Below are 23714 nucleotides of genomic sequence, written 5' to 3'. Positions count from 1 at the left end.
TTCTTTTTGTCTTCCCAACGCTCTGTGCGCACTGGGTAACAGGGTCCAGAACATCATCCAATTCAGTTTCTTTTCCCCCGGCGCGATGTTATCCTGCAGCGCCACCATGCGTCTCCACAGATTTTCAGTTAGATGAAAGCTACCTAAATTCCACTAATATAAATGTCCCTTTAGAAACAAATGTTGTTTTACTCATTGTGTGTAGTGATTAAAAATATATTCTATCTTCCATAAGAATTGTTTTATACTCTTTACAGTTTCTGATGTTGTTAGTATTGTTTTAAAAACAAGATGTGATTCCTGGCCCCCAGAAGTTTGTAGTATTTCTGAGAGGACTGAAAACCTGAAAGAAGATTGCATCATTACTTGGCCTTCTTTCGGTTGTAATGCAAAGGGAAAGTATACATGAGTCACTTTGAGAGTCTTCTCAGAGGATATGAAATTGGATAAACTGTAAGATGGAACACAAATAGATAGTTATTATAGTACAAGAAGGCATCTCTGTAGATTTCCTTAACAGCAGTGAACTGTGAACTGGGAGAAAATGAAGTAAAATACTGGGGTGGAACGCATTATGTAAAGTCATAATTTAGTTCCAGCTTCTCATAATTTACCAAAGTATTTAATAAGTACACAAACATGCTAGTTTTGTTTAAAGCAGGCTTACTCCTAAAGCCACCTTCCCTTAGGTTCACAAGATTTATTCCACCTACAACTATGGTCACCTGCTTTCATTTTCCTCCCCACAAGAGATTCCCATTCCCAGTCATAGAGCAAAACTTAGTTTTACTCTGATTAGACTAATTAAGATCGTATACCTGCTATTGAAGCAATCATTATTTCATGAGGCAGAGAATTATAACATGGAGATTTTAGTCTCAGAATCTGAAGACCCATCTTTGGCCTTGCTTTAACTGTCTGGGACCACCTCGGAAGCGTTGGGTGGTCTGAGTCCTAGCCAAAGTGAAAGGTTGCTACATAAGGAGGGAAATTGTTTGGAATAGATGCTATAAATTCAATGATCTCAAAAATGCTCTAAAAAATGGATTAAGGAGGGATCTAAAAAATTTGCATCTAAAAATGTTAAGTTAAAATTACATTTAAAAAATGTAAGATAGATACATTATTGAAAAATTGACCACTACAAGGGTAGAAATAGAAAAGTAGGTGGGTTGACTACTCTTAGTTATTCTGCCTCCTTTAAAAATACTCACTAAGGGGCTCCTGGGTGGCTCAGTCAGTTGAGCATCCTATTTCTGTGAGTTTGAGACTCAAATCTCTGCTGTCGGTGCAGAGCCTGCTTCAGATCCTGTCCCCCGCTCTGCCCCTTCCCCAATTGTACTCTCTTTCAAAAATAAATAAACATAAAACCCATAAAATACTAACTAAAATGACAGAAAAGAGGAAAAGTGGTATGAACACATAAAGACTAAGAATGCATGAGTGAACACCCAAAATTTTGATGACAGAAAGCCGAAAGAAGAGCAATTGAGTTAGCAGTTCTAAGAAACATATAAAGTGCCTGCATTGGAAATGTTCATACAAAACTAGTGGGTTTGTCCTACAGTATTCCATTTAGGTACAAGATTTAGAGGAACCATGTGTAAGAAAGCTGAAGTCAGTTGAGAACTAAAAAGGAAAGTTGGATAGTCCAACCATTTCATCAGCCTATATAGACAGGAAAGTATCTCAGAAGCAGAGAATGGGAAGTTACTTCTTTGGAGAAATTAAATGGGATGACCCCTAGTTTCGGAGACCTTAGGCAAAGCTGAGTAAAAGTTGAAGCGTGAAACTAAAAATAGGGAGGTGAAGCAAAACTTTGCATCCTGAATGATGAAATTTCCAGATCACCCTTATCATGCAATACTCTCCAATTGTAGAACACAGGGTATATACCTGATCTCCTGTCTAACTTTCCTTCACACAGCAGATATTGTAGAATTCTAACCTGGAGAATATGAAAAGCTTAGATAAAGATTTACACATAATGGGGCACCTAGCTGGCTCAGTCAGTAAAGCATACAACTCTTGGTCTCTAGGTTGTGAGTTCAAGTCCCACATGAGATGTGGAGATTACTTAAAAATTAAAAAAATCTTATAAAAAACCATTTACACATACTAATATTCGGAAGGGTCTCCCAAGATAATAGTCTTATCCTAGCATGGTTACATTAGAGTGAAGTCCTACCATCAACAGGCCTCACGCACTCACAAAGAGCTGACAGAATGGTATCTCTTCGTCCTTCCGTCCAAACTTCCTTCCTTCCTTCCTTCCTTCCTTCCTTCTTTCCTTCCTTCCTCTGTCTCTCTGTCTGTCTCTGTCTCTCTTTCTCTCTTTCACTGATGCTGGGATGGGCTCAGTCCCACAACCGTGAGATCATGACCTAAGCCGAAATTGAGAGTCAGAGGCTAAGCCATCTGAGTGACACAGGAGCCCCTCTCATCACTCTTAAATATGAGAGCATCATCCTTCTTTAAAGTTTATTTATTTATTTTGAGATAGAAAGAGCACAAATGGGGTAGGGACAAAGAGAGAGGGGAGAAAGAGAATCCCAAGCAGGTTCCACACTGTCAGCACAGAGCCTGATGGGGGGCTTGAACTCATGAACCATGTGAGATCATGACCTGAGCCAAAATCAAGAAGAGTTCGATGATTAACCTACTGAGCCACCCAGGCGCCCCTGACAATATCATTCTTAATAATGAAAAGATAGCCCAGGACCACAAGAAATTTGAAGAAATACCTATGACATGACATAGCAAGGTCAAGCCACCATCTCCAAAAACAAAAACAAAAACAAGAGGAAATAGACATAATAGAGAAAACAGAAGAAAGTCTTTAAAAATGTCTAATATCCCCAGAGTAGTAAAATCTCATAAGAGCTAACACTTACTGAAAATTTGCCCTGTGATATCCATTGTTCTAAGTGACACATATGCTTTTATTCATTTAATATTAACAGTAACTTCATGAAGTATGTGTTCTTACTGTAAGATTGAGAATAGATTATGGCTTAAGTCCCCCTTACTAACTATATAACCTTGGATAAGTTCTTAACTTCCCTGTAACTCACTCTCATTTTAATAATGGATGTAACGGTTTCTACTGCATAATGCATTTTGTGTATAATGTATTTTAAAAGAATAAATTAATTATAGATGAGAGAAGATAATACATTTACATATCTACAAAAGGATCCTATGCAAAACACTCAGAGAACCAAAAGAGCTATTAAAAATATAGTCAGCCAAAAAGAAAAACTTAAATATAAAAGTTGGATTATAGAATAAATTGTCCAAAAAAGTAGAGCAACAGACAGAGAAAATAAGGAAAAAATTTAGTGTCTTAGTGTATCAATCTAGAAGATCCAATATTTAACTAACGAAATTCTGGATAAAGTGAGAATGTAGAAAATTCAAGGGAGAACTTATTATCAAAAGCATAACAAGAAAATTTCTCAGAACTGGAAGTGAGAGTTTAAATGTTAATAGAGTACACCCCTGTGACCAGATAAATAGATAAGTGATAATAGAGTATTTTCAGAATATGAAGAAAAAGTTTCCGATTCTTCCAGAATGAAAAACTAGGGGTGACATTAAAAGAGATCAGAATTAGAAGGGACTCAGTATTCTGAACAGGAACTCTAATTGCAATCAGTAAAAAGAACACTGCTTTCAAAATGTGAGGGAAAATTATTTTCAACTTAGAATTTTACACCCAAAGTACCACTCAAAAGAAAAACAAGAGTGCTTTACTAAGCAAATTGTCAAAAACTTTCACCTCCTCTGAATCATTTTTATGAAACTAGTGAGAGATGTGTGTTAGTTAAGTAAGGAATACACTAATAAAAAAGAATATATTGGATCTTGTAAAAGGGGACCAACACAAGAAAGTAATAAAGGAAAAAGTTCTAGGGTGACAGCCATTAGAACAACCAATGTTGGAAAAAATTAACAAAACTAAAAGGCAACCTAAGTGATGGGAGAAGATATTTGCAAATGACATATCTGATAAAGGGTTAGTATCCAAAATATATAAAGAACTTATACAACTCAACCCCCCCCCCAAAAAAAAACAGTTTAAAAAGGGGCAGAAGACTGAATAGACATTTTTCCAAAGAAGACATTCAGATGGACAACAGACACCTGAAAAGAAGCTCACCATCATTCATCATTGGGGAAACATAAATCAAAAGTACTGTGAAATATCACCTCATACCAGCCAGAATGGCTAAAATTAACAAGACAAACAACAGGTGTTGGTGAAGACACAGGGAAAAGAGAACCATCTTACATTGTTGGTGGGAATGTACACTGGTGCAGACACTCTAGAAAACAGTGTGGAAGTTTCTAAAAAAGTTAAAAATAGAACCACCTTATGATCCAGCAATTGCACTACTGGGTATTTATCCAATGAATACACAAATACTAATTTGAAGGGATACATGCACTCTCATATTTATGGCAGCATTATCAATAATAGCTTAATTATGGAAAGAGCCCAAGTGTCCACTGATTGATGAATGGATAAAGTAAGATGTATGTGTGTATGTATATATGGAATGGAATATTACTCAGCCATAAAAAGAGTGGAATCTTGTCACTTGCAACCACATGGATGGAGCTAAAGAGTATTACGCTAAGCGAAATAAGTCAGAGAAAGACAAATACCATATGATTTCACTTGTAAGTGGAATTTAAGAAAACAAACGATCATAGGAGAAAAAAAACAAAAAACAAACTCTTAACTATAGAGAACAAACCAATGGTTACCAGAGGGGAGATGGGTGGGGGATGGGTGAAATAAATGATGAGGATTAAGAAGGGCACTTGTACCAATGAGCACTGGGTGTTGGATGGAAACACTGAATCACTAAATTTTACATCTGAAACTAATATTTACTCTGTATGTTAACTAACCAGAATTTAAATAAAAACTAAAAATTAAAAAAAAGAACAACCAATGTTAATGAATCAGAGATACAAAAGGTTCTGGGTGAAAGATCTAAAATAAATTGATAGGTATCTGGCATTTTTTAATATTTAAGAGAATTATTGTTATTGAAATGAGACTTAATGTGAAAAATCAATAATAGTAAATAGAAAATGATGCAAGTAAAAACAAGGATCAACTCTAGGAATTAAGTTTTTCAAGAAAAGAAATGTAATCATTACACTAATGTGTATTTTGAAGTAATTTTTGCAATATACATAAAAACTACTAGTTTAACCTAAAAAAATGACAGCTCTATTGGGAGAACAGGAGAAAGGGCACATGCAATGTTGTATGTGTATTAGTTGGAAAGTAAGGAAGTGAAATCGTCTTTTGTCATATAAAGGAGTGATTAAAGTATAAAACTGTTAAGATACAGTGACATAAACATATTACTTCAAAAGATGATCAATTCTAGAGAAACTACTCCATAAGAGGGGCCAGACATTGAAGAATTTATTGTTTTTCTTTGTGATTTTTAGTTCATCGTGATTTAAAAATTTCATAACAACTAAAATATATTTATAAAATGAAATGAAAAGTGAGTACCTTTCCAACAGTCCACAAATATTCTTCACAAATTTTCAAAATGCTTTTATTTATTTTCATGCAGGTTATTACATTTTGTTGCCATTAAGAGACACGACCTCTTTTTTAACATATGTCAGCAAAAGTGAACACTAGAAAATAGTAAGAGTAGTGTATTTAAAGGAAATGGAATAATAATATGACTACAAGATATGACTGTAGTCCCATATCACTCACAAAATGATCTCTCTCATTTTCTCACGAGCAGAGTAAGAGAGAAATATCTTTAAAATGCTAGATGACATGATTTTTTTTCACATGATTAAACAGAATGTTAGAGAAGATCAGAAGTGGAGGGATGTCTGCTGACATGAAGGAAGTACAAGGTGATGAGGACAGAGATTAGTCTATGAAATATACTAAAAGGAAAAGACAAATTTCGATTTTCTAGGTAAGAATAACTACATCCTTGTACATTTTGAAATGATTAAACCTTAAACTATTATTTACAAATGGGTGCTAATTAAAGCTACCTATTGATTAAATGCAAAAAAGGATGAAATGATATTGTAAATCATATATAGTACTTAAAATTAGGCTTAAAATAACTAGGAATTTTAAAACTAAACTGATATTGATATGATTGTACACCACTTAAAAGGGCGTGAAAATATAAAAAAGAATTTTTACTCTAAGTTAAATCCAAAGCTATTTCGAAAGGTGGGATTTTCTTCGCTATGCCCCCCAGAGTCCTGTGCCTGGATATTGGGGATAATGGGCTTGAGGAACTTGAACTCACTGGTGCCCGAGCCTCCCCGAAGACACACCTCGTACTGGTAGCTCTGGGACAGCGTCCCCGCGCCGCTGACGTCCACCAGGTGGCCCGGAAAGTGGCCCTCGGGCCCCGAGCAGCGACCCGCAGACGCCGCCCGGCTCCGCCTGCACAGCCGCACCGCCACGAACACCAGCACCGAGAACAGGAAGAGCGACGACACGGACGCCAAGGCGACGACCAAGTAGACGGTGAGCGGGTCTGCCCGCGCCTCGGCCGCCGCCACCTCCGGGAGCGGCAGGTAGGGCTGCGAGAAGCCGTCCACCAGCAGCACGTGCAGCGTGACGCTGGCCGAGCGCGGCGGCTCGCCATTGTCCTTGACCAGCACCACCAGCCTGTGCTTGACGGCGTCGCGCTCGCTCAGCAGCCGGGCCGTGCGCACCTCGCCGTTGTGCGCCCACACGCCGAACAGCCCGGGCTCCGTGGCCTTGAGCAGCTGGTACGACAGCCAGGCGTTCTGGCCCGAGTCGCCGTCCACCGCCACCACCTTGGTCACCAGGTAGCCCGCCTCGGCCGCCCTGGGCACCAGCTCGGTGCAGGGCGCAGAGCCGTTCTGCAGCGGGTACAGCACGAAGGGCGCGTTGTCGTTGTCGTCCAGCACCAGCACGCGCACCCGCGCCTGGCTGCTGAGCGCGGGCGAGCCGCGGTCGGCCGCGCGCACGCCGAACTCGAACGCCCGCAGCGCCTCGTAATCCAGGGACCTGAGCGCGAACAGCTGCCCGTTGTCCGCGTTGATGGACACCAGGGAGGCCAGGGGCAGCTGCGGGTCCGCGGGCGGCAGCAGCGAGTAGGTGACCTGGGCGTTGGCGCCCGAGTCCCTGTCCGTGGCGCTCACGCTGCCGATGTGCAGGGCGGGGCTGTTGTTCTCGCGGACGCGCAGGGTGTAGGTGGTTTGGCTGAAGGCGGGGGCGTTGTCGTTGACGTCGGAGACCGTCACGGTTATGTTGTGCTGCGTTTTCAGCCTGGGTGTCCCCAAGTCGGTGACGGTGATGGTGATGTTGTACTCGGCTTGACTTTCCCTGTCCAGCCCTCCTTCTGTCATGAGGATGTAAAAATTTTCCACAGAGGGTTTCAGAAGGAATGGCAGATTATCTTGAATGTAGCAGTGCATTTTTCCATTTTCTCCAGAGTCTCTGTCTTTAATTCTAAAAACAGCCAGTACCGTCTCAGGAGAGTTCTCAGCGACATGGTTGGAAAGTGATGACATGATCAGTTCTGGGGGATTGTCATTGATATCTAATACTTCCACCAAGACGGTACATGTTGCAGTAAGACCCCCTCCATCCATTGCCTGTATATTTATTTTGTAAGACTTTACTAGCTCATAATCAAGCAACACTATGAGGACAATTTCTCCAGAAAAAGGATTGATTTGAAAGGTTTCTCGAATATCTTCAGAAGCATCAAAAAATGAATAGGATATGTCTGCATTGACTCCAGAATCTATATCTCCTGCAGAGACTTTTGCAATAAGGGACCCTACTGGGCTGTTTTCTGGGGCCTGGGTCTCATACATTGTCTGAGAAAACTGGGGAGCATTATCATTGATGTCCAGAATCACAATTCGTATTGTGGTGGTCCCAGACCTGGGTGGAGACCCACCATCCAGTGCCGTGAGTGTTAAACTGAGTTCGTGCTGCTTCTCCCGGTCCAGTGCCTTATCCAATACTAGTTCTGGATATATCATGCCTTCATCACTGTCACTAATTTTAATATGGAAAAAAGGGTTCGGGTTGATGATGTAGCTTTGTATACCGTTAAGTCCTCCATCTGAATCCTCTGCTCTTTCTAGTCGAAATGCTGTCCCTTCAGCTGTATTTTCTAATATTTTTAAGACTGTCTCTTTGTCCCGAAACATTGGTGAATGATCATTTATGTCCCTGACCCTCAGCTCAGCCCGGTAAATCTGAAAGGGGTTATCCATTAAAATTTGGAAATACAGCAAACAGGGCTCTGTGAGGCCACACAGCTTTTCTCGGTCCAGTTTCTCATTTGTGAGCAAATCTCCAGAATGAGGATCCAGAAGCAAGTGTTGTTTGTTATCAGAGACCACCCGGGCTCCCCTTGAAACCAATTCCTGGTCCCCTAGCCCCAGATCCTTTGCCAGATTAACCACAAATGATCCTCTCTCTGTTTCCTCTGTCACAGAATATTGTCCAAACCCAGAACCTGCTAAGGATACTCCCCCAAACATAAAGAGAAATAGGACTTGCCTTTGTCTTGGGCAGCACAACATTCCAGCCTCCATTGCTTTTTCAGAACACGTCTTTTGCAATGTTGGTCACAATCACAGCTCCCAGCATACAGAACCAGCAGTTGCAACCCCCAGACCTATGCCATTTGTAGCAGGAGTCTGGGTTTTTTTCCTTTTCCAATCTTGGGCCAGTATAGGTTTTCTCCCAGCTCATCTGCCTTGATCCTTTTTGTTAATGCCTTCCGCAGCATTCTCAGTTCATGGTCGATTTTTTTTTTTTTTTTTTTTTTGTCTTTTTAGCCTGCAGCGCCACCGCGTGGCCTCCAACAGACTCAAATGGCTCTACCCAATTTGTGTGTGTATTTTCAATTTTTTTCTTTAGTGGCTCATTTAAGTATTTCATTTTTCTTTTCTTTTGTTTGGTAGAAAGTAATGTTGAGATAGAATACTGCTCACATTGTTGAGATTTTTCACTGATTCATGGGAAAAGTTAAAAATTCAAAACTTGGAAAATGTTTCTAGCAGTTAACTCTGTCCACCTCAATGTGCTACATTTAGTTCTGTAGTAGGCCTTTCACTCCTGAAACTACTCCCATGCAATGTCATGAACCAAAGTGGAAAACAGTGGTGACCTCTGGGACCAAAATAACAGATATTACTTTTCCAAAAACATTGACCAAACTGAAAAAAGAAACTTGTTTCACACATTCTTCAACAATTTCCTTAAAATCTAATCATATTGCCTAAATATAATCATCCAGAGGGAAGGGTTTAGGCTTTCCCTCCTCTGTGCTCCCATAGAAACTTGTATAATTGCTCTGTACATATTACTGCTTCCTGTTTCATGCCAATTTGTCCCTTATTCAAGTCAACCTGTCCCTATGTAAGGATGGAAGGATGCCTTAATCATCTTAAATTCACAAATCAGACACTCAATGCTTGCTATATTAAGGAATGGATAAATAAGCTCTACTTACTAGGATATGAAACGACCTTCTGTGCCTTAAATCCATACCATTTGAAAATTGTATTCTTTCACTTAACTCATTCTTATCAACTTGTTTCTTTTTTTCATATGTCTTTGTTTTTCTTATATTAGCTTTAAAATTACTTACAAAATTAAAGAAGGGACTGGTCTTTATTTTAAAGTTCCTCTTAATTAAAATCTGGTGGGATCTAATTTCTCTGTACCAAATAAAAGGGAGGGAAAGAATAGACCAGCATAATGCCTATCCAAACACTACCGACAGTAAGAAAAGCATGATAACATCTATCTCATAGAGAATTTTATTCAAAGGCCTAATATCCAGAAATAACTGTTTTTCCTCTAATAAGAGATAGAGATTAAACTGAAGGACATTGTAGAGGGAAAGGGCTAGATACTGACAAAAACTCTAACTGCTAAACGAAGAATCTATACCATATAAACTTCTGACGATTTCTACAGTTTTTTTCCAACTGAATGGGACTGCTTTGTTAGCCATTAAAAACTTAACAGGAATCTCTGTTTTTTTTCATACAGGATTTAAAACAAATCATTAAATATTTCTACATGATGCTATAAAACACCTAAACATTGTTTTTGTCTCCAAACTTAAATACATATACACACACTCAGTATCTTACAGAGGTGTTTCTTCTTATTGTACATAAGACTTATTAGGGATTTATTTATCTTATCACACAATGTAAATACTTTAAAGATGCAAATACCAATAACGGGAAAACAACTTTAAAAAAGTAATAGTTTTAAAAATCGCTATAGGGGCGCCTGGGTGGCGCAGTCGGTTAAGCGTCGGACTGCGGCCAGGTCACGATCTCGCGGTCCGTGAGTTCGAGCCCCGCGTAGGGCTATGGGCTGATGGCTCGGAGCCTGGAGCCTGGAGCCTGTTTCCGATTCTGTGTCTCCCTCTCTCTCTGCCCCTCCCCCATTCATGCTCTGTCTCTCTCTGTCCCAAAAATAAATAAAAAACGTTGAAAAATAATCGCTATAATAAAAATTGAGGTCGATAAACCAACAAAAATACCAGTTTTAAAAGGGAAGAGAAGAACTACCAAATAGGAAATGCATAGATCACATGCACATTATTTTCATAACTGAAGAAGCTCTGGAAAGAAAACTAAAATGAAAATTATAAGTACAAAGCCAATAAAGACACTTATTCATAAAGTAGTAGAAAATGTTAATGGTATCATCTTTGAAAGTAGAACTTATTTCACTTACTGGGATTCTACTGAAAAATACTTCACTGGACTAAAATATGAGGGTAAAGAAACCTGTGAAGACAGGTATAAAATTGGAAATTGAGGATGAACCAAATAGAGAAAATTAAACAACACCTTATTTGTGGTGGCGGGCATAAACAATTTAGTCAAGAAAAAAATTAGAAGTTAATGTCTTTATTAAATAGCTTCCTAGCAATAATTAAATCCCAAAATTATTCTGGAAGGGGGCATTTTCTTCCACTTCCTTCCCCGTGCTCTGAAACTGCAGATTAGGGATAATGGGCTTGAGGAACTTGAACTCACTAGTCCCCGAGCCTCCCCGAAGACACACCTCGTACTGGTAGCTCTGGGACAGCGTCCCCGCGCCGCTGACGTCCACCAGGTGGCCCGGAAAGTGGCCCTCAGGCCCCGAGCAGCGACCCGCAGACGCCGCCCGGCTCCGCCTGCACAGCCGCACCGCCACGAACACCAGCACCGAGAACAGGAAGAGCGACGACACGGACGCCAAGGCGACGACCAAGTAGACGGTGAGCGGGTCTGCCCGCGCCTCGGCCGCCGCCACCTCCGGGAGTGGCAGGTAGGGCTGCGAGAAGCCGTCCACCAGCAGCACGTGCAGCGTGACGCTGGCCGAGCGCGGCGGCTCGCCATTGTCCTTGACCAGCACCACCAGCCTGTGCTTGACGGCGTCGCGCTCGCTCAGCAGCCGGGCCGTGCGCACCTCGCCGTTGTGCACCCACACGCCGAACAGCCCGGGCTCCGTGGCCTTGAGCAGCTGGTACGACAGCCAGGCGTTCTGGCCCGAGTCGCCGTCCACCGCCACCACCTTGGTCACCAGGTAGCCCGCCTCGGCCGCCCTGGGCACCAGCTCGGTGCAGGGCGCAGAGCCGTTCTGCGGCGGGTACAGCACGAAGGGCGCGTTGTCGTTGTCGTCCAGCACCAGCACGCGCACCCGCGCCTGGCTGCTGAGCGCGGGCGAGCCGCGGTCGGCCGCGCGCACGCCGAACTCGAACGCCTGCAGCGCCTCGTAATCCAGGGACCTGAGCGCGAACAGCTGCCCGTTGTCCGCGTTGATGGACACCAGGGAGGCCAGGGGCAGCTGCGGGTCCGCGGGCGGCAGCAGCGAGTAGGTGACCTGCGCGTTGGCGCCCGAGTCCCTGTCCGTGGCGCTCACGCTGCCGATGTGCAGGGCGGGGCTGTTGTTCTCGCGGACGCGCAGGGTGTAGGTGGTTTGGCTGAAGGCGGGGGCGTTGTCGTTGACGTCGGAGACCGTCACGGTTATGTTGTGCTGCGTTTTCAGCCTGGGTGTCCCCAAGTCGGTGACGGTGATAGTGATGTTGTATTGGGCTCTTTCTTCTCTGTCTAGTGCTCTCTTGGTTACCAAGGTGTAAAAGTTCTTGACTGAAGGTTTTAGAAGAAAAGGAAGGTCATCCTGGATGGAGGAAACAGTCTTCCCGTTATCCCCAGAGTCAGGATCAGAAACACTGAAAACAGCAACTACAATCTCAGGTGAGTTCTCCAGGATAGGGCTGGTGAGTGCAGACATGGTCACTTCTGGGGGATTATCATTTACATCCACCACCTGGAGGAGAAGAGTGCATTTTCCTGAAAGGCCTCCCCCATCTGTGGCCTTGATGTCCACCTCATAAGATTGAACTGTTTCAAAATCTACTTGTTTTCTCAGTTGAATTTCTCCTGTTACAGGATTCACCTCCAAAGTTTTGCTAATATCTTCTGAAGGCTGAAAGAGCGTGTAGGCTATTTTTCCATATACTCCGCTGTCTAAATCTCTGGCAGAGACAGTGACAACCAAGGAGCCTACACGGCTGTTCTCAGGAATTTGCACCTTGTAGATGGGCTGCTCAAACTGAGGGGCGTTATCGTTGCTGTCCACCACTTCAATGCGCACCTGAGCGGTCCCATACCGAGGTGGAGAGCCGCCATCCAGCGCCGTTAGAGTTAAAACGATTTCAGGCTCCTCCTCCCTGTCTAGCTCTTCTTCCAACACCAGCGCAGGGTATATTCTGCCGTCACTGAGTTTGCGGGTTAGAACCCGGAAATGGGAGTTGGGGCTGATTTTATAGTTTTGAACATTGTTGCTTCCTACATCCAAGTCCAGAGCATTACTCAGAGGGAATGCAATTCCTAGAGGACTGTTTTCAGGTATTCTTAGAATCATTTCTCTTTCGGTGAACACGGGAGAATTGTCATTTATGTCTTTCACCCTCAGTTCAGCCTGAAATATCTCTAAGGGCTTTTCCATTAACAGTTGGAAATATAACAAGCAAGGGTCAGCTGGACCACATAGCTCCTCTCGATCTAGTTTCTCGTTTATGAGCAAATCCCCAGTCTGAACCTTGAGCTGCAAATGCTCTTTGTTCCCCTGAAAAATGATCCGAGCCCTGCGGTTGTACATCTCTGTCAATCCCAACCCCAAGTCTTTTCCTAGATTTGCCACAAAGGAGCCTTTCTCCATTTCTTCCACTACTGAATAGGGACCTAACTCGGCACCCACCCCAAACATGCTCAGCAAAACAAAGAAAACTAGGACTTGCCTTTGTCTCAGATAGCACATCCAGCCAATCTCCATTGCTCTTTCATGAAAATTTGGTTTACAGGAGCTTTGTGTATGTCCAGGATCCTGGTAGCCTGGTCCTGCAGTCCAGATATCAAAACTATGCCACTAAATATAGTTTTAAAGAGATTTCAGATTCACGTTTGCTGTGGCCAAGAAAAACGTACTTTAGCTTCCAGGCAATGTGAAATTGTTTGGCTGGATACTGGAGCTGCATAGGCAATTCTGTTTTTCATCATTTAACCTGCAGCGCCACCATGTGTTCTCACTGAGTCTTATATTTTCCACAAAATACTCCTAAATGTACCGAATAAGTTGGGTATAATGTGTTCTGTAATATAAAACAATGAGCTCTATTTTCATGTGATGTGTGTGTGTTCAGATAGAGCTCTGTGTTGTTGCACAGGAGGAGTACAAAGATCAAACTCACTTATGTTACTGTTAAAACCTGTTGAGAGTTAATGATTAAATAAAATAATTAACATTTAAGCTGAAAACAATGTACATTTAGGAGCAAAATGTTTTTGAATTACCATGGGAACAGTTTCACAAGTAGATCATTTTCATGGTACACATTACAGAATTACAAATGAATGGACACTGCAAAATTGCAATTAGTGACAGTTCTAAAGATATTATTTAACCAATGCGTTATTAAATTGCTTACTTCCTCTTCTTCACAACACCGAAGACTGAGAGCTGTTTTTGCAATTTTCAAGTTATTGAAAAATTATTTCCCAAATACATAGATCTCAAGATTAGGCCTGCCATGCTTTTGGATTCTTTTAAAAAATATATATAACAAGAATAATTTGTTATATTTAAAAAGCTTTAATGACATATAACTCACATACCACACAGTTCACTCATTTAAAGTGTACAATTCAGTGAATTATAGTATATTCACAGAGTAGTACATCCATCACCATAGTCAATTTTAGAACATTTTCATCACCCCTCAAAATCCATACGCTTTAGCAACAACCCTAATACCCTATCCCTCCCATGCTGAGCCCTAATCAATAATTAATTTACTTTCTATCTCTATAGATTTCCCTATTCTGGACTTTCATATGAATGGAATAATTTAATATGTGGAGTTTTGTGACTGGCCTCTTTCACTGAGCATGTTTTCAAGGTTCAAGTTGTAGCATGTATCAGTACTTCATTCCTTTTTATGGATGAATAATATTCCATTGTATAGATATATATCACATTTTGATTATCCATTTGTCTGTTGATACATTTGGTTTGTTTCCACCTTTTCACTATTCAGAGTCCTGCTGCTGCAAACATTCATATACAAGAGTTCATGTGGACATAAACTTTCATTTCTCTGGCAGAATTGCCAGGTCATATGGTAGCTCTATATTTTCTAAGGTGGCTGCACCATTTTACATTCCCATCAGCTTTGTATCAGCATTCCAGTTTTCCCACATCCTTCCAACATTGGTTATCTGACTTTTTGATTCTACCCACTCTAGTGGGCATGAAGTTGTATCACAAGATTTTAATTTGCATTTCTCTGATGACTAATGATGTTGGACATCTTTTCATGTGCTTATTGTCCATTTGCATATCTTCCTTAGAAAACCGTCTATTCAGATCTTTGTCCATTTTAAACTGGATTATTTATCTTTTCATAATTGAGTTGCAAGCGTTCTTTGTATATCCTAGATACAAGTCCCTTTCAGATTTGTATTTATTTGTTCAGGCTTTCCATTTCTATAATTTGAATTGAATTGCAGTAAGCTTCATATCTTTATCAATTCAGTGTTTTTCTTAGTAATTCTTAGAAGTTTGTTAAATACCTTGTCTGAGATTAAAGCATCTAATCAATGAGGCCTAAATTCCTGTTATAAAGACCTTTATGTACTTTCCATTGGCTACCAGTGGTATTGCTAGACTGGATGATTTTCTTCCAAGCAACCAATCTGTGGTAGATAGAATAATGGCTACCCACCCAAAGACATCCTAATTCCCCAAATCTGTAAATATGTATCTTACATGGCAAAAGGTTTATAGATGTAATTAAATTGAAGATCTTATGAAGGGAAGATTATCCTGGATTATCTGGGTGGGAAAACTTTTGTTGGGAATGGTCAAAAGGAGATATGATTATGGAATAATCTGTTTAAGAGATACAATATTTGGTTTTGACAATGGATGAAAGGTGACATGAGTCAAGTAATGTAGGCAGCATCTAGAAGTTGGAAAAGACAAAGAAACAGATTCTTCTCTAGAGCCACCAGAAAGACATGCACTCCTGCCAACACTTTGATTGATCCCAGTGATACCTATACCAGACATGAGACCTAAAAAGCTGTAAGGTAATACATTTTTTTTTGTTTTAAGCAACTTTGTGGTAATTTTTTATAGCAACAATGGAAAAAAATATGTTACACAAGTATGGATATTCATGCACCTCACAGCTGAGTCAACAACAATTTATCACTCTACAAGAATAGTTTCCCACAGCAATTCCTGGAAGATGTCTGATTCAGCTCCAGTAAGCCATCCTTTCAGAATAAAGTCATTTATGACTCTCTAAATTTTTTGCAGCATAATTTTTTTGTGGAGTTGCCAAAGATGTGGTTAATTTTAACAGAACATAGCTGGAGCCTATCAGTTTTGTTCCTACTAAATTTCCAGAATCTCTAAATTATTCAGTGAAAAAAAATCTTCCACATCATTGCCTATACTTCTCTGAAATTAGTTATTTCATTTAAAATTAATGCTAGAATATGAGGGGTACCTGCGTGGCTCAGTTGGTTAAGCATCTGACTTCAGCTCAGGTCTCATGAGTTCAAGCCCCCCATCTGGCTCTCTGCTGTCAGCACAGAGCCTGTTTCCGATCCTCTGTCTCCCTCTCTCTCTCTCTCTCCCTCTGCCCCTCTGCCATGCTCATTCTCCCTCTCTCAAAATAAAAAAATAAGCTTTAAAAAATAAAATTAATACTAGAATATCAATTGCTTTCAAATAATAGTGTGCTAAAATAAATACAGTGTATTTAATCTGCATAAGGGACTTAGAAAAAATGTAAATAATAAAGTGAATTTCAACTTTCTAAGGAAAATAAAAATTTTATATTAGGACTGACAGAAAACAGACTGAAGGGCTAAGTACAAGAAACTCAAGAAACATAACCATAAGATAACTTTATTCCTTATTCAGGGCATTCATTACTGCAATAATGAATGTGATATGTTGAGATGGTACAGGAAAATGATCAGGCTGTATTACTCCCAGTGAAGATTAACTGTGGTGTCTCACCCAGATAGTAGGTCAGTGCTTCTATAAGAACTTTGGATCTACTGGTCCAGAGTAGTATTTTAGTCTATAGTAAAGAAACAAGTACAAACTGTAGACTAAAAGCTACATTTCTACATAAGGTTCAGTTTATGGAATAGATGGATTTCACTTTCCTTAGTTAGGAAGACAATGCTACCAGTTAATGCCTGCCATTATAACACATGGATTAAGAACTGGAGTATTCAGTTAAAACAGACAGATATTCAAATTTCTCCTTTTATTACTTTATAATTGCTAGCAAGTTACTAACCTTTCTAAGCTTCAGTTTTCTCATATGTAACTTAGAAATTTAAAGTTCACTTTATTATATACATTTTTCTAAGTCCCTTATTCAGACCTTAGAGTTTGGCAGAGGACTAAAAAGATAATGAATGTAAAGCATTCTAGTCTACTATTTTTTTTTCTGTACCCTACTTTGAACTAAATTAGAAATCATGAATAAGAGCTTTAAAAGATCAGTTATATCAAACTATACACTTAAGATCTGTGCATTTTACTGTCTTACATAACATTTTAGTTTTAAAAAATCTTACTGTTAAAGCCTTAGGATTGGATTCCACTGGAGGTAGCACAAAAACTAAAATGATGGTGCTGAAATGAGATAGAAGTTCTTTCATCTCTCAAGTAAAAAAAGAAATTCAGAAGTAGGCACTCCAGGGGTGATATGATGACTCCATAGTTACCAGGGACCCTCATTTCTTTTAAGGTTATTCTACACCCACTGTCTTTGTACATTATTTCCATCCTTAGTGTTGTTCTATGGTCCAACATGGCTAATTGTGTTTCAGCTATTACTTACACATTCCAAGCCATAAGAAGCAGTTAGAGAAGAACAAAAAGGTACCTCTCCCTTTAAATAGCCTTCTTGGAAATCTCCTACAACATCTGTATATACATTCCATTGGCAATAACCTAGTGAAATGCTCCATTCCAGCTGCCAAGGAGGGAAAAAGTATTTTTTTTTTTTACTAAACTTGCTAATGCTCTACATGTAATTTGTGATGTTACTAAGGAAGAAAAAATAAATGGATATTTGGTGGCCACTGCATTTACTGTCATCCATGCTCAATGTTTCTCAAATAGAAAAAGTCCATTTCACTACTATGCTATCTTATGTCACTGGATGAACACAATGTAGCTATTTTTCCTTCAGTTAACAGCAATGAAACTTAATAGAAAGCAATTAAAATAATTATATTAAAATTAACACTACTATATGAATGAAAGGAAGCACAGTTAGTATAACATTTAAGAGAAAACAATATCAGAGTTAACGGCTATGAGACCAGCTTCCCTGAATGCGCAGAGTCTGCTTGGGATTCTCTTTTCTTCCCTCTCTCTGCCCCTCCTTCGCATGCATGTGTGCACACATCCTCTCTCTAAGTAAATTAAAAAAGAGCTATGAGAGCAGAATAAAGCAAGAGCCAGATTCTCACTGTACCAGTTATTTCCTTCTCCACCAGGCATACTTCATTTGTTAGTGTATTACTGCTTTTATTTATCTAATGATTTAAAACAAGAAAAGGGAATACAATTGATTGTATAAAATTAACTTTCCACTTTTTCCTAATCCATTTCTTTTTTCAAGCTCTATTTAAAAAATGTTTATTCCTTTTTGAGGGGGAGGGGCAGAAAGAGAAGGAGACAGAGGATCCGAATGGGGCTCCCACAGCATCCAGCCCTATTCTGGGCTCCAACTCTGGAGCAGTGAGATCATGACCTGAGGGGAAGTTGGGATGCTCACCCGGGCTACCCAGGTGCCCCATCCTAATCCATTCCTAAACTATTCCACAGCAACAATTTGTACAACTAATGACCTCACCAGAGTTTTGAGGGCAAAATTTAAGACCAATCATCTCATAGTGATGAAAAAAAGACTATTCTTTATAACAAAGGGGTAATATAAAGTATTTTGCAGGCAAGTTTAGTGTGATTTAAAAAGTCTTAACGGGTTGCCAGGAAAGCTATATCTTGAACTTACCAATTTTAAATATCTGGAATATGAAAAACAATACAATCACTGAATACTAAAACCAAAGTCATTCCTAAAGTTGGCGTTTTCTTCTATTTCTGGCCCAGGGGAGTGGCCCTGGAAATTGGGCACATTTGGCTTGAGGAACTTGAACTCACTGGTCCCCGAACCTCCCCGAAGACACACCTCATACTGGTAGCTCTGGGACAGCGTCCCCGCGCCGCTGACGTCCACCAGGTGGCCCGGAAAGTGGCCCTCGGGCCCCGAGAAGCGACCCGCAGACGCCGCCCGGCTCCGCCTGCACAGCCGCACCGCCACGAACACCAGCACCGAGAACAGGAAGAGCGACGACACGGACGCCAAGGCGACGACCAAGTAGACGGTGAGCGGGTCTGCCCGCGCCTCGGCCGCCGCCACCTCCGGGAGCGGCAGGTAGGGCTGCGAGAAGCCGTCCACCAGCAGCACGTGCAGCGTGACGCTGGCCGAGCGCGGCGGCTCGCCATTGTCCTTGACCAGCACCACCAGCCTGTGCTTGACGGCGTCGCGCTCGCTCAGCAGCCGGGCCGTGCGCACCTCGCCGTTGTGCGCCCACACGCCGAACAGCCCGGGCTCCGTGGCCTTGAGCAGCTGGTACGACAGCCAGGCGTTCTGGCCCGAGTCGCCGTCCACCGCCACCACCTTGGTCACCAGGTAGCCCGCCTCGGCCGCCCTGGGCACCAGCTCGGTGCAGGGCGCAGAGCCGTTCTGCGGCGGGTACAGCACGAAGGGCGCGTTGTCGTTGTCGTCCAGCACCAGCACGCGCACCCGCGCCTGGCTGCTGAGCGCGGGCGAGCCGCGGTCGGCCGCGCGCACGCCGAACTCGAACGCCTGCAGCGCCTCGTAATCCAGGGACCTGAGCGCGAACAGCTGCCCGTTGTCCGCGTTGATGGACACCAGGGAGGCCAGGGGCAGCTGCGGGTCCGCGGGCGGCAGCAGCGAGTAGGTGACCTGGGCGTTGGCGCCCGAGTCCCTGTCCGTGGCGCTCACGCTGCCGATGTGCAGGGCGGGGCTGTTGTTTTCGCGGATGCGCAGGGTGTAGGTAGTTTGGCTGAAGGCGGGGGCGTTGTCGTTGACGTCGGAGACCGTCACGGTTATGTTGTGCTGCGTTTTCAGCCTGGGGGTCCCTAAGTCGGTGACGGTGATGGTGATGTTGTACTCGGCCTGGCTCTCTCTGTCCAGGGGTCTCTCTGTTACCAGGGTGTAAAAATTTTCTAAGGAAGATTTCAGGAGAAAGGGTAGATCGTCCTGAATTGTGCAATTTATTTTCCCATTTTCTTCCGAATCAAGGTCTGAAACACTGAAAACTGCAACCATAGCCTCAGGCGAGTTCTCAGGTATGTGTCTAGTAAATGCAGACATGGTGATTTCTGGGGCATTGTCGTTCACATCCAAGACTTGAGTCAGGACGGTGCATTTTCCAGAAAAGCTGCCAGAATCTCTGGCCTCAATATTGACTTCATAGAACTGTATTCTTTCAAAATCAAGTTGTTTTTTAAGTCGAATTTCTCCCGTCATGGAATTGATTTCAAAGGTTTTGCAAATCTCTTCAGAAGCCTGGAAAAGTGAATAGGAAATCTCTCCGTTGACTCCTATGTCTGCATCCGTAGCAGAGACTGTGACAATCAGGAAGCCTATCGGACTGTCCTCAGGAATTTTCACCCTATAGAGAGACTGCTCAAATTCAGGGGCGTTATCATTGATGTCCACGACTTCAATGTTGATCTGAGCGATGCCAGACCTGGGTGGAGAGCCGCCATCCTGAGCTGTAAGGGTTAACCTGAGCTCAGGTTCCTGCTCTCGATCTAGCGCTTTATCCAGCACCAACTCAGGATATCTGCTGCCATCACTGCTCTTGCGGGTGAGGACGCGAAAGTAAGAGTTGGGACTGATTATATAGGTCTCAATATTATTTCGGCCTACGTCCACATCCTGAGCGTTCTTCAGTGGAAATGTAGTTCCAGGTGGACTGCTCTCTGATATTTTTAGCAACATATCTCTGTCTACGAATACTGGGGAATGGTCATTTATGTCTATTACTTGTAGCTCAGCTTGAAAAAACTGTAAGGGATTTTCTAGCAACACCTGGAAACGCAGCACACAGGGGTCTGTGTGACCACACAATTCCTCCCGGTCCAGTTTCTCATTTAGCAACAAATCTCCTGTCTCCTGATCCAGCTTCAAATGTAGTTTGTTCCCTTTGGAAATAACCCTTGCCCCACGCTTGGAGAGTTCCGTCTGACCCAGACCTAGATCCTTTGCTAAATTGGTTACAAAGGAGCTCCCCTCGGTTTCTTCCACCACAGAATAGCGCCTAGGTTCCATACCCGCCTGAGATAAGCCCAAGAGGACAAAGAATAAAACGACTTGCCTTTGTCTGCAAATGAACTTCCCACTGGCCTCCATTGTTCTTGTCTGGTAAAGCCTCCCTCCAGGGTGGTTCTGCTGAACTGTAACGACTTCAGTATCCGAGACTGTGGCTCTGTCACAGGATACCTCAGAAATATTCCAAGTGAGTGGTCCTTATCAAAGGACCCAGTCCTCCTCCAGTGGCATCCAAGCTTCCCTTGGGCTTCCAGGTTCTGTTGCTTAGTTTTGCCTGTTAATGGTGCTGCAGCTGCGGTGCTGGTCTGTACCGTCTTATCCTGCAGCGCCACCAGGCGTCCTCATAGGATCTTACATTTTCTGGGATGAAAAATGATGCAGTATTCCCAACTCTTGCCTGTATGTACTATACTGAGTCTTACCTTTACTATCCCTGGACTTTACGGTGCAGACAACTGTCTGAGAGCCAAAAAAGAGAAATAACACTAGTAAGGACTTTCTACTTTCAATAACGCTAAGTGAATTTGGAGCAAAAAGAAATTATTTATGTAACAGCCTGGCTAAGAAGAAAACACATACAATTAAAATATACAACTGGAGGGGTGCCTGAGTGGCTCATTGGTTGAGCGTCTGACTTCAAGTCATGATCTTGTGGTTTGTGAGTTAGAGCCCCACTTTCAGCTCACTGCTGTCAGCACAGAGCCTGCTTCAGATGCTCTGACCCCACCTCTCTCTGCCCCTATCCTGCTTGTGCTCTCTCTCAAAATTAAACTCATATATATATAGTATATAGTATATGTATTATGTATATATATATATATACACACACACATACATATACATATACACACACAATTGGAGTCATATAGAAAACTTTCAGAGTTACATATTTTTATTGCCAAGAACTATGGAAACTGCTAGCTATGAAACTTGGACAAATTATTTAACCTCTCCCAGTTTTCTCACTTGTAGGGTGGAGATAGTAATAGTGTATACCTCATAGGGCCACCTTGAGTTTCCTCACTTTACAGATGCAGATACTGAGACAGAGAGTAATTTTACACACACACACACACACACACACACACACACACACACACTAAGCATGTAATTTGATGCCATCAGGTAGCAGAGTTTACATGAGTCCATTGCCGTGACTTGAAAACACCCAAGATTCATGTGGTAGAAGAATGCATGAGCAGGATTACTCAGAAATTATCATCTCAAATGATGAAACAAGGAAAGGCTGGAGAGTTTATCTAAGAGAGATATAATCTGTAACTGCAGTGGTGATTCCACATCTCAGATGGATGTCCTAATTTCATTAACTTCCCTTCTTACAGTGTCAATTGTAAAAACTTTTTATTATGAAAAATTTCAAACCCCATAAGGAAGAACTGTATGATGAATCTCCAGGTACTCATCACTAGCTTCAACAGTTCTCAATATTTTGCCATTATTGCTCACTCTATCTGCCCATCATTTTCCTATCCCAAACTAAGTTTTCACCCATAAATACTTCATTATAGATCTCCAACTTTTAATACTTAAAAAAATAAAACAACTATAATGCCATCCCCACACCTAAGAAGTTAGGTTAGCATTATTTAATATCCACTTAGATTCAAATTTCTCTAATTCTTTCAGTTGTTATGGTTGTTTGAATCAAGACCCAACAAGCATTATATTTGCTTGGTATGTGTCTTAATTTCTTTCATTGTGTAGAATTCCCTCCTCCCTTTTTCCATTCATTGATTTGTTGGAAAAAGGATAATTTTACCCTGACACCATGAAAACAATTTAGGATTTTACTGCCATGAGGGGTTTTTCTTTTGCCCTTAGACTATATCCCATTAGTAATTCATAGTAGCAGTACTATTTTAAGAGTTACCAGCACTTAGCATATAATACATTCAGAATACAGCTATGTAGAAATTATCTGAATAGTTGTTAAAGAAAAAGCAGTGGCAGATTATTATAGCAAGCAAAACTTCTCATTAACTTTCCAGAATCTCTAAGCAATTTAATGACAATTTGTTTCTTTAATATGACATATTTAAAACTATTCTTTTTCTTATATTTCCCTGATTCATCACTGCAATATATTGAATAGGAAGTTTTAAAAATTAACTTTAAAATTAAGGAAGGAAAACGTGTTTTAAAAGTAGGTAGGGACCACTGTAGAAAAGTTATTGCAATGTGAGGAAAAATAAACTAATGAAGCAATCAAACTGATGTATTATTTCTATTCAGGGTCATTAAGTTTTCTGTGATATGAAGGTCATATGTTCAGATAACAAGGAGAAAGCACAAATGGATCCTTCAATATTTTTTAACTTAAGCTTTGGTCAGATCACAGCTCTAATAATAATAGTTGAATAATTGATCCAGAAAAGCTGGCTTATTGGTATGTGAGAACATATAACCACAGACCACTACACACATTATTATTTCCAAACATAGAAAACACTCAACAGGAATACTAACCTGAGAAGATTCTTCTCCTTAATTAGGAGAAACTTGCCAGGTGATATCTAATGATAGAAAGCAGTACAGCATCATAGCAAGATCCCAGAGTCAGACAGATCTAGGAGAGATGCTCAGCTCTACCATTTATTAGTTGCTGACCCTAGTGAACTCGCTGGGCCTCTATGAATATCTATTTGCTCATTTCTAAAACACCTAACAGATTTACTTCTAATATTAAAAGTGTTAAAATTGTGT

General features: G+C 41.4%; 2 protein-coding genes across 4 annotated transcripts; both read right to left on the bottom strand.

Annotated features, from left to right (window-relative positions):
- Positions 1-139: 139 nt before the first annotated feature.
- On the bottom strand, positions 140-10358 carry PCDHB10 (protocadherin beta 10). Of its 2 annotated transcripts, none has more exons than XM_047867686.1 (2): positions 6321-10358; positions 140-168 (listed from the first exon to the last, which is right to left on the bottom strand). In XM_047867686.1, the coding sequence occupies exons 1-2, from the start codon at positions 8599-8601 to the stop codon at positions 140-142; spliced, it is 2310 nt and encodes a 769-aa protein (XP_047723642.1). In that variant the 5' UTR covers positions 8602-10358. The 2 variants fall into 2 exon arrangements, with proteins under 2 accessions (XP_047723642.1, XP_047723647.1); XM_047867691.1 differs by lacking the exon at positions 140-168 and adding an exon at positions 333-451 and having other exon boundaries at positions 6349-10358.
- Positions 10359-10488: 130 nt separating this feature from the next.
- Positions 10489-21631, bottom strand: LOC125171290 (protocadherin beta-16-like). Of its 2 annotated transcripts, none has more exons than XM_047868617.1 (2): positions 20855-21631; positions 10489-13143 (listed from the first exon to the last, which is right to left on the bottom strand). In XM_047868617.1, exons 1-2 carry the CDS (start codon positions 21069-21071, stop codon positions 10973-10975), a joined length of 2388 nt encoding a protein of 795 aa, XP_047724573.1. In that variant the 5' UTR covers positions 21072-21631; the 3' UTR covers positions 10489-10972. The 2 variants fall into 2 exon arrangements, with proteins under 2 accessions (XP_047724573.1, XP_047724567.1); XM_047868611.1 differs by lacking the exon at positions 10489-13143 and adding an exon at positions 16326-16682 and having other exon boundaries at positions 18816-21631.
- Positions 21632-23714: the final 2083 nt, after the last annotated feature.

Source organism: Prionailurus viverrinus, chromosome A1 (genome assembly GCF_022837055.1).
Source record: "Prionailurus viverrinus isolate Anna chromosome A1, UM_Priviv_1.0, whole genome shotgun sequence".
Taxonomy (NCBI): domain Eukaryota; kingdom Metazoa; phylum Chordata; class Mammalia; order Carnivora; family Felidae; genus Prionailurus; species Prionailurus viverrinus.
The sequence above is the reverse complement of the archived record's forward strand: the minus strand, read 5'-3'. Positions and strand labels throughout refer to the sequence as shown.

Excerpts from the sequence above, each read along its gene's own strand:
- PCDHB10 (XM_047867686.1), bottom strand. The coding sequence starts at position 8,601 with ATGGAGGCTGGAATGTTGTGCTGCCCAAGACAAAGGCAAGTCCTATTT. Across the intron at positions 169-6,320 it reads TCGGGGAGGCTCGGGCACCA|GGACATTTATATTAGTGGAA; the intron begins GTGAGTTCAAGT and ends TTGTTTCTAAAG.
- LOC125171290 (XM_047868617.1), bottom strand. The coding sequence starts at position 21,071 with ATGGAGGCCAGTGGGAAGTTCATTTGCAGACAAAGGCAAGTCGTTTTA. Across the intron at positions 13,144-20,854 it reads TATTTCCAAAGGGAACAAAC|AGCATTTGCAGCTCAAGGTT; the intron begins TACATTTGAAGC and ends AGGGGAACAAAG.